At 39.4% G+C, this 11558-nt stretch overlaps 1 protein-coding gene across 3 annotated transcripts in view; it reads left to right on the plus strand.

Annotated features, from left to right (window-relative positions):
* The window catches only part of SCG3 (secretogranin III), a 43281-nt gene extending 37753 nt beyond the window's left edge, over positions 1–5528 (plus strand). For all 3 annotated transcript variants that reach the window (XM_067555830.1, XM_067555831.1, XM_067555832.1), the window contains one exon: positions 1988–5528. In XM_067555830.1, the coding sequence (XP_067411931.1) occupies positions 1988–2106 (119 nt within the window). In that variant the 3' untranslated portion in view covers positions 2107–5528. The remainder of the gene's footprint in view (positions 1–1987) is intronic.
* The last annotated feature ends 6030 nt before the right edge of the window (positions 5529–11558 follow it).

The following is an 11558-nucleotide window of genomic DNA, read 5'->3' on the forward strand; positions in this document are numbered from 1 at the left end:
TTAACTATAGCAATTGTTCCACCTAAAGAAGAGAGTATGTCTCATCTCTGCCTTTTCTGCTGTCTGCTGTCTATGGATCACATTCCGCCCAGGTGAAACTCCACCAGTCATGTCACTTTCACAGCAAGGCTGCCTTTGGCCCTGTCATTTGAGCTGGTGTCTTAAATTAGTGCCATCAGAATCCTTCCCATGATAGCCTGCCTTACCCACAGCTCTCACAGAAATGTCCCAGCCTTCTCATATTGGCACTTTCACATGAAGCCAGATTATGAAGTGTTCAGTCCTTCTAATGTAGGTCCACAAGAAATGTTCAATGTCAGGTTGGTCACAGGTGAAGTGTTACTGATAGTCACACCTGCAGTATCATGTTAAAAAGGGGAAGGTTTGAGGCAAATAGAAATGGTTATTAATAACAACCAACTAAGACAATTACAATAAATATTTTTCATTCCCTGGTACCTTTCATCTGAGAATCTCACAGCATTTACAAACATTACTGAAAGCTCACTGCTCCCCTATTGGGTAGGTAAATATTATTATAGCTATTATACAAATAGGTACACTGAGGGAAGGCTGGATTAATTGATTTACCAAAGGTCTGTAACAGACCATGGAATACAAACCAGGAGTGAAATCCTGGCCACGTTAAAGTCAAAAGCAAAACTCCTATTGGTTTCAGTGGGACCAAGATTTCACCCAGGAGTCCTGATTCCCAGTCCCTGCTCTTGGCACTGTTATCTGTTACCTGTTGTATTGTTACCACTGCCATAGATTTTAACTCTTCTCATTGCCAAAACTGAAGTGCATAAATTAATCTGCTTTTGAAAGTGTCCCTACACATCGTCCCTCCTTACTCATTCAGTCATAACAAGGTGGAGAAAGGTATTATGGGCTATTGTGCAAATTGGGCATAGTTAGAGGAAGAAGTCCTTTAATTTATATTTATATGATAATACACATTTGAAAAAGTCACAAAAAATTTCTATGAGAATTCTGATGGCTCTGTCTAGGGACTAAATCATTCATACTGTAAAAAATGAACAGAAATACATTTCTAGGAAAGATACTCATTCATTTAAATTAACATAAACCTTTAGAACATTGGTATTCTCCAGACTGTCAGCCAGTGATTCTTTCGTTGAAACCTGCCTCTGTGTGTGCATTCGTGTATTATATCTAATATCAGGGTTAAGATTCCCTTGGCTACTCAGGAAGAGTTTTTCAGATTTATTTGCAGAATTGGTTTCTAAAGCTACACTTCTTCCATGGAAAACAGTGACTTTTTCAACAATAGGAAGCTTTTTGTTCAGCAGCGTTCAGTCTGCATTACAAATTCTCTGGTTTAGGCTCCTGTGTTTATAATTTAGCTGTGCAGCAGAACATGAAAAGCATCTTTCAGTACTTGTAATGTGGACTGGCACATACAGAGAACTCACGGCAATGTTTTTCAAATCTGGAAGTTGTTCTGCCGTAGCCTGCCAAAGCTGAATAATCGTACCCTTTCCACTTAGTCCCAATGACTTAATTTCTTGAATTTCCTGCATGTCAGGAAGGGAAGTTTGTAGTAAGCAAAAAAGCTGCCAGAGAGTTGAAAGACACATACTTTATGGACTTTTTATGGGAAATGGTCAGTTTAGTATTTTCTGTGAAATCTATGATCACTGAGAAAATAATAGGGCCTTAACAACAGCTTCTGCATGTACGGACTTCCAGCACACTGAACCACTGGACTGAAGGATGACCTATGTTAAAAAACAATTACAAAGCAAGAAAGATAGATGAATAATACTTTTTGTATCTCACATACCAGAGGGCTTTGCACAAGGGTGTTTTTTATTACTGTGTAAAGATTCACTTGTAGTGTGTTCCATTCTTTCCGAGGTGACAGAGAATGGAATTGATGGAAAATGTTTCCAATGACATTGTTTCACAGGTGAAGCAGTGAAGTGGGGAGGGCTCATGGTGTTCATGAATTCATGTTTTGCAGATTATGATCTTTCAAAATTGAGGGATTTTGTTGACCAGCAAGCTGATGCTTATGTGGACAAGGGCATTCTTGACAAAGAAGAGGCGGATGTGATCAAGCGCATATACGGCAGCCTGTAAAAACACAGGAAGGATGATGAAGTCACCTGACTGCCGAACATGTAGGAAACTATAGTATAGCTTCACCTACTCCCAGCTCAGTGACCTAAGATCTATTATTTTGAGGATATCATTAGGAAGTGCTCTGTTTGCATTGTACTGAATCTTTTCTAGGCAAAAGTGAAGAGCTCTATTGCTATCTACACTGACTACATACTGTATTTTCCTACGAACAGATATCAACCCCAATGGCCAAATTATGACATCAAATTTATACTTAACAGGGTAAACTACAAAATGTTCTTTTTGACGTACTATCTGCCTTTGATTTGCTCCTGTAGAAAAGCCCGTTGTTTTTGAAGGAAAGTTATTTTGACGCTACATCCTTCTGCTCTCACTCAGTTAGCTTTTCAAAGACGCTATTGTATGTATTTGTAAAGGGCATTATTAGAAAACGAATGACAGTTGCTAGTTCTACAAATAAATATTTGAAAATAATTTCCATATTAAAATTGTCATTAGTCTCAATATTATTTTGTCTAGAAAGTCTTGTTTTTAAATCAGTGGTGTATCATCATTTTTCCTGTCAGTGTTTGTGTTTGCGCATTCACTGTTACATCTCTGTAAGTTTGTGTGCCATTAACTAACTAATGTATCTCGGACACTGCAACTGCCTGTAGTATTGGTGGTGCAGGAAAGATCTGGAGTCTCCTCAGTATTGCCACTGCCAACTCCGCTCATTAACACCCTTACTGTTCTTTGGTGCATCCTTTGATACCTGTCAGTTCGCTGTGCATGTATAAACAGCTGCAATCTTGATGTGAGTAGCCTGATAACAGTGTGAATAGCTTTTCATTTCTAAGTAAAAATGTAAAGATAATGAAATGATTTTGAGGGGAGCTTGCAATTAGAGATGTGCTTAGGAACATGTGGCCTGATTTTCAGATGGACTTGAATGGGAGTGGTAGAAGCTCAGCATTTCTGAGAATCAGGCCAATGGTCAACTTATTGACCTGTGAACTGCACTGAGTGATATTACTTCCTTTAGCACTATGGGGAAAGAATCTCTTTCTCTCTCTGGCCACCATCAACATCGTGTCTTAGCACCTTTCAAGTATTCAAAAACGAAAATAATAAAATGTAGCTTTCATTCTTCCTTGTCAACCTATAAGGTTTGTAAGGATTCTTTTATATGGATTTTTTGTTTGCTTATGCGTGTGAAAGGTGAATTTTGTGTATGAAAAAGGTGAAGTTGTGAAGTTGAAGGCAAAGAAATGAGTTTTGAATTTAGTTCTGGAAGTTGTTAGTTCTGTGGCTATGCTTATCTTTTGTGGGATTGAGTGAGTTCACTAGGCTAGCTCCCGGGGAAGTTCTGTCTCCTGCACTCATTGACCTCCTCCTTGAGGTTAACTCCTATTTGACATTATTTTTAAAATCCAGAATGTTCCCTTAACTGCCATGGTCAGAAAGCATTCACTGACTATAGGTAAATACTTGTTTGGCTATGTAGGGAGCTGTGGATATACAATATTCCCTTGATCACCCCCAAGGTCTATGTTAGTGTCATGTGAGGAAACTACCTACTTCCTTATTTTCTCAACACTCCTGGGAATAAGGAGGGCAAAGATCTGAACTACATTTTCCCTGACAGTTGGAGTGAACGCTGGCCAATTGCCTGCATAGTACAAACACCTACAAAATGTTACCAGTAACAAACTTCAATCAATCATTATAACAATGAGCCATAGCACCATATACATTAGAAGGCTATTGGTGCATGGATTGGTCAGTGCCTTCAAGCATCCAAGAAGTGCATCATAGCCTGCTAACATACTCCCAAGTGTGGGTTATTGCATTTTAGTTCTGCTCACTAATGGTCATCTTCTTAAAAAATCAAAAATAATATTGAGTAATGTGATCCATGTACCCTTCTGCTATAAGAAACAGTTCCTAGTAGAAGCATAAGAGAAAATTATGAAGAAAAGTTCCCCCTGCTATTTCAAAAGAACGTGGTGACGTTTTTTCCTTAGCCCTTCTTATCTCTTTTACTTTTTTCTTTTGTTCCGTCTTCTCTGTTTTTAAGGTTCCCTAGACAATTTAGGCTCCTTTTCCTTCCTCATGCCCCTCAAAAGATCAGTTATCCTTTTGATAGCAGTTCGTGGCCCACCAACCACTTTCAATTCACTTTCTTGTTTGAAAATGACATTGGAAATACTGACTAGTTTTCTATTTGGGTTTACAAGAGAGAGTGGGTGAAAAGTGGCTGTAAGTCTTGACACTTTGGGAGGCAATAGCACATTAAGACTGTCGTCTTTTTATTTTAAGAATGCAGATTCTTCTTCTTTTCCCTTACGCTTGCTTCTTTTCCACAGCTTTCCCCTCTCTCCCTTTGTTCACCTTTTTTCTTCCATCAACATCATGAGTTACAGAATATTTTTGAATGAATGAGGACCTAGCTGTGTAGTGTCAGAAGTTTGCGTGGCGGTGTGACATCACAAGAACGACTGGGCCAGCCAATAACATGTGACATAGGGCAGTCAGTGTTCATGACAGACCTGGTCCAAAATTATTAAAATTCACAATTTCTATTAAATGTTTGCATTATTGCAAAATTGCTAATTTCAACCAAAAAGAGATGAAATGTTTGAGAAAATTGTTCCAAAAATTGTTTGACCAGCTGTAAACCACAATCAGAATCTCACTCTGGGGGCCTGAGTCTGTCGCCCTGACTCCTGCGGAATACTCCCTCACCCATGTAGTCCCATTGAAGTCAACATATGTAAGAGCTGAAAAGTTGACTAGAGAAACGTTTTTTGATAAGCACTACTTTGATGAGTAGATAAGCATTTTTAAACCATTGTTGTTTAAGCTAGACGCATATCTCCTCCTGACTGTGCCGGTCCAACTTGTTTATGAATGTTTCAGGTGCTGGTTTGATTGGTGGCATGTCAAGTCAAATTCTAGCTGTCACATCACCTTTCATAACATGACATGACAAGAAAGATGGGGCCAGCCTGATGCATCATCCTATACTGCAAAAGGGCTGTGGCTTGTGCTAAATGAAGGTCAAATTGAGTGATCTGAGCTATAATGGTACTGCAAGTTAATATTTTTTTATGAATGCAACACTCACAGCATGTTGCTGATTGGATGCTTGCTACCAGGTCCTTGGTGGAAATCAGTAGACCATGTTTTGCCAGCATTTTCTCTACTACCACTAGGGGAAATATTTTCCATCCTTGCACATCTCTAGTTCTAATACCATAAAAGAAATTTGTCTATGTTGTTCTGTTTATATCTGTTAGATGAAACAAAAATCCTTCACTATCTAAATTATCACTGACAATTGTAACAAGTACAAAATACACACTATTCACAGTATAAGCTTTTCTATTAGAATATTGTTTCTGATACTGTACTTTATTAAACACTTTGCTACAAGCTACAGTAGTTTAGGGTGGTTTGTTTTTTCTCTTGAAATGGACTAAATACATCATCATTCCCACTGACTGGCCCTTGAAGGTCCCCATCATGCCCCATTGAAATCATTAGGAGCTTTCTCGTGGGTATCAATGTGAATGACTGAAGAAGAATGTTGCATTGGATTATGGACTTCTAAAATCAATGGACAGACTTCATAGACTAAGCCCTACATCCACACCTCCACCCCCATTAGCAATGGGTCCAAAACAAAAGAATTTTATCTGATATGCCGTGTCTTTGGTGAGTTGAGTAAAATGGACCCCCAGTACAAATCCCCTGGAGGTTTTGATTTTACAAGCCCTGACTGAACAAGGTTTTGCAAAGCTGAAGTCAGAAATGCCTGGTTTGCTCATCAGAAAGGTACAGCAAAACCAGAAGTGTTCACACACACTGCTCTTCACCCCCACCTGAACTTTGGTCATTCATATCCTGAACTACTGCTCATTTTGATGTTTCAGAATTGTTGCGGTTTTGCAAAACCAGCCTGCAACTTCCTTGATCCATCTCCGATTCAAACAAGATTTTTAGTATTTCTATCCCTAAGCAGCTCGCTTTGGTTAATGTTATTGGAACTCCCTCACATGCACAGATGGAAAACATTTTTCTCCCTTCATATTTAATTGATACAAATACAAGAACAAAGTAGTATCTTCCCGAGACTAACGTTAAATGCATGTTTAGTAACAAGAGAGGCAGAGTGAGAAGCAACAAGGACTATACAGAGAACAGTCACTTTGAAACTGTCACTCCTGTTGATTGATACGACAGCTAGGGTCCTAATGCATAAAACATTTCAGTATCTTAAAAAACCCTTCCTTACCAAATGCAGAAACTTCCCCCTGCAGTAGCAATAAAGAGACATTACCTATAAGCACCTATTCCTTTAATTTACTGGTTCCTGGGGTGCAACATATTTAAAGAAGATTTTTATTACCAGTTGTCTATTAGGGTGTCTGTTAGAGTAGTTGCCTTCTGTGCAAGTTGCAGAGCATTCAAAACAATAAAGAAATTCAGTAGTAATATGTGGTAACTACTGAACAATTTCACTGGAGATCTTTATTTCAAAAGCTCAGGAAAAGAGTTGACAGTGCTTCTAATGGGATAGCTTCAATTTAATTCATTTTATGGGGACCTTCAATCTGTGTGGCAGAAGCCTATGTTTCACTGGAATAAAAGGATGTGTAAAAATTACTGAAGAACGCAGAGTGAGGCAGTTTTAAAATTAACTCTGCACACACTCAGTCACAGATTTGTATTCACCTTTTAAATTCTGAAATATAGAAGACAGTGAGCTGAAAACCCAGCAATAGACATTATCTGAATACGGTAAATTCTTAATTTTTTTCAGTCCAGGTCAGATCAAAGAAAGTAAATGTTTGTCATTTAAATAAATCTGAGACATTAACAGGCTAGTTGGGCTACATACACAGGCTCAGATCCTGAGCTGGTGTTAATTCATTTGGCACAGCTCCAGTGAAGTCAATGGAGTGCCACAAATTTACACCAGTTCAGGACCAGACTCCCAAGTTCGGGTCAAACCTTAGGAGTGTACTGGTCTTTTCACGTAGCCTATTGGCCAAGCATACCCTGCTCCAGGTTAATTGTGGAACAAGGGAATTCTGGCATATGTAGTCCCCTGAGGGACCCTGGGAATTGTAGGCTGCTGCAAGGCATGCTGGGAAGTACCAGAGACTATAAGGGCAGATCTTGGGTTTGGCTGTATACTAAGAGAGCAGGGGAAATTATTCAGGAGGGGCTGTTGAAAAGGGTCTGTGAAGACACAGGCTGAGAAAAAGGAAGCTGGGGGGGAGGATAACATGAAATAAAAAAGACATGGGCAATATAGCAATGGTGTAGTCTTAAGGCCTGATGTCGGCACCTGCGTTTGTGTAGTAGGCCTTGGTCAGGGCTTTTAGTGAGTATGGAAGTTCCTTTAGGAAGGCCGAGAGACTGTTTAGCCCTGCATCAACAACTGCTTAGCCTGGGAAGTGCTGAAGGAACTGCTTTGTTCTGGACTCTTTGGCTACCCCCGAAGGAGTGGACTTCTGGCTTTGGCTGCAGGACCAAAAGCACTCAGAATACCCAAAATGACCCTGCAACAGGAGGGAAATTGAGGCACAGCTCCAGGGAAGAAACTGAGACATAACTACACCTGACACTGAAGAGGTAAGAACCTGCTACAGGCAGCCTTTCTTTTGAATAGCTTTACACAACTTCAACAGTATTACCAGGAAAAACCATATTTCATAGCTGTTTAAATGTCAGTATGGCAGAGCAATCTTAGAGCATGCATGCCAAATGCAGATAAGAATAGAGGGCCAGATTCGACAGTCCATACTTGGACAAAACTTGTTCCAGGATAAATGGGAGTTCTGATGACTAAGGACTGTAGGATTAGCCCCAAATGGAGTAACCATAGATATGTCCACCCCAGCAATTGCACTGCTATTGTAGCAACAGTGGAAGATGTAGCATATGTAGGCCTGACCCCTATTTGCACTATAACTTCCACTGTTGCTACCACCCACAAAGGGGCATTAGTGATTCAGTCAAGGCCCCAAGTGACATCTTTAGCCAACAAGATAGCTGGTTAATACAGGTGGCATGAATCTCTATTAACTTGCATCTTGTTTAGCTGTTCCCACCAGTGAAAAGTGAGGCTAAAGTACTACAGTTCTGCTTTGGTCATATGTTAGCCCCCTCACACTGATGTAAACACCTACCCACCACGGGTAACCATGGCGGATCAAGCCAGCTGTGCTGTTGGGAACAACAATTAAGCAGAAAATAAGGTTGTAATAACAGATTCTCATCTAAGTTGCACAGCTGGAATAGTTGTAGTAATTCCACTCACTTAAGTGTAGCTACTCTGTATTTAGCCTGGTATAACTGAAATCATAGTCTGACCTCCCTTCACAACACGAGTGCAAAATTCCCATTAACTTCCAAGGAGTCAAGATTTCATCTGAGTATTTAGTTATTGTTAGATATGGCTACAACAACAAAAGAACACATCTCTTGATGTTTCCTGATCATCACAGAGAAGAGAAAAATGAGCTCTTTGTGGTGTATTAGCCATGTACATAAATCTGTTTTGGCTGGTCAAATAAGGTACAATTATTCCACGAGTGTGTGATGCAAATACCAGAATATCTGAAATAGTTTGTAAGCTCCTTGGGCAGAGATCATATCTTATCTGTAGTGGGCAGCATCATCTGAGCACCATCAAAGTAACAGAATAACTACAAGCATTCAGTAAGGCAGTCTTGAGGTTTCTATACTGAAACTATACCCATCACAAGGGAAACCCCCTGATTTGAGACCCACCTATATCTTGTTGGTGTTAATTTAATTGGGCCCCAGTTCTGCTCCCACTGAAGTCAATGACTGGATTCTAACTGACTTAAATGGATTAAGCCTATACATAAACTGTACAACAAATGATGAAAGTGAAACCAACAAATGCTTAAGCTAAAAAAAAAACAAAAAACCTATATCATTTTGAGCTTTCCTCAGTACTGTGTAGAGCCTGATCCTGTACAGCAAAGGCATCAAATCAACTAGGTATAATCTGACTGTTCTTCAGGTTCAGATTTAGAGATGGGCCCAAACTAAAGCCCCAGATCTGAACTCCTGCAAACTCCCATCCACATCTGAATTGGAACTTTACAGTCTGGACCCATCTCCAGTTCTAGCAAGTACAATCAAAGCAATATATGAAGCTAAATAACTGTATTCAAAAGAGCTGCCCTTTATTTCTAGTGAACAGCTAAATATAAAGAACAAAAGTGGGTTGTTTGACAGCTGCTGCATTCCACGCCAGGGGGGAATGAAGTGATCACTTATCTACCACATAACAGGGATGTTGTGATATGAGTGACAGTTTAATAACTGAGAAGCATGAAGATGCTTAGAAGGAAGATGTTGGATATGGTAACTGCAAAGTTTTGTAGCGGTAATGGTCTCTGCTATGCCTTCTAAACTTCAGATGGGCTCATTTTACAAAGCAAAATAAACAAATAGGTTCAGACTTCCAAAGTAGTGAAGGGGATTTAGTCACATATTTTTCATTAAAATTAATGGAAGATCTGGTTCTCTCCCTTCCATTGCTTTGAAAATCTCCCTGATCTATCTCATTATTATCTGCTTGTGAGAGACACTGTATTATTTCCAAGTCAGACACCTCTCAGAGTAGGAAACAAGATTGCTTATTGAATAGCTTTTTAGGTGTAGGCAACAAAACACGTAAACCAAAGACCATGGGAACCTACAGTAAATATTAATCTGCCTTTCAAGGAAATTGGTTGGACTGACTCAGTAATAAAACCATTCTGTTCTATTAAACGCTTAGCAAAAAAACCCAGCTCAACTTTGTTATGAGACATTTTTGTCTACAAAACAATTCCCTAACATGATCAGCCCAGGATGAAACCTGTTGGGGTTGCATCATGTGCAGTCTACCTGAGGATTTGTCTACACTGTCGAGTAATGCACACTATGGGAGTGTGATTTCTAACACACACAAATGTATTGTGCATCAGTTAGGCTGTGTAGACCCTACTGGTGCACCCTAAAGGTTCCCTAGGGTGCTTGACATAGTACTGCTGTATAAGCCCCATGTGAAAAAGAGCTTTACCCACCTGCACACTGTGAGATCAGAGCCAATGTACACTTATATAATTAACATTAGACTAGAAATTTTAGAAAGATCACAATCTTTCAAGGAGACATCTGTTACTTTATGGGTGTTTTCTTTTTTTAGCCTCACTTCAGACTGCACATTTGCTAGTTGTAATCAAAATGTAAAGACAAATATGGGCTGCTAAATCTAATGCACTAAGTGCACTGTACGCAACCAGATATGGGACACTTGTATTTGAGCGCCCTTTGGAGTAACTGGACTGGCCTTGCTTGCCTGAACTATATTTTCCCATTAAAATAGCTGAAGACAAAAGGATCATATTTATTAAGAAATCCGAGATTTGGCTAGTCATCTAGGGTTAGTTACATTTTGATGTTTTCTGATGTGAATTCTCTGAAAAGTAGCTCAGTTCCCAAAGATGAAAGCTTCATAATTCTAATCCTAATCTCTTAATCACCGATACTTCATTTTAATAGAGATTTAAAATGTGCACATCTCTTTAAAAACAAAACAAACCACCACCAACCACTCCCCTTGCATTTCTGAAACTAACTTGCAAATATGCCATCTGATATTTGGAACACACACATAAAATAGATACAAAACTTGTTCACTTCTTATCACAAGCCATACATAACATACTATTCTTGTAGTTTATTTGATACTGGATCTTGGCATGGATATAACCTGTATTAAGGCTAGGGAAACTGACAAGTCCTGTTAAACAAAAGAATACTCTGAGAATTCAGGCCCAGAACAGTGCTGGGGAAGTACCACATGCATCTTTTGGTATCAGATGTGCTACTCTACCAAGGATCTGGGTTCACTTATCTTAAAATATCTCCATTTGTCTTGGTCCACAAAGTTACACTGGTTTCACCAAAGGTGTGATTTTTAAACCGGTACAACTTTGTATGTGAACACACTTGTACCAGTTTAACCTGAATTGGTTTAAACCCCATTTTAAGCTAAGATGATAACATTTCTGTGGAGACAAGACCTCTTTTTGCTTTCAGCATTCTACAGTTCTGTGGACTGCAGATGCCTTCTCTGTAATGTCTGTCTTATTTTTTAACTTGACAATTCCTTTCATTGAGATCTAAACTGTGCATGGCTTTTAATATTTACCCAATGAGTTTCTTGGTGATTTGCTATGGGCCTGATCTTGCAACCCTTTCTCACAGTAGTTAGTGTCGTTGACATCTAATGTACTAACTCATGTGCATGCCTGAGTCATGTTACAGGTTTGCCAAACTCTGGGAATGTGATTGCTAAGGAAAAGGAAGTGGTTTGGGGGAAATAATCATAAAGAAGTCGATGTTGCTGGTTCTGGCTTTAGGCCCAAGGC

The sequence above is a fragment of the Emydura macquarii genome, unplaced genomic scaffold (assembly GCF_026122565.2).
Source record: "Emydura macquarii macquarii isolate MOO-44397 ecotype Brisbane River unplaced genomic scaffold, CSIRO-AGI_Emac_v2 contig_1644, whole genome shotgun sequence".
Taxonomy (NCBI): Eukaryota; Metazoa; Chordata; order Testudines; family Chelidae; genus Emydura; species Emydura macquarii.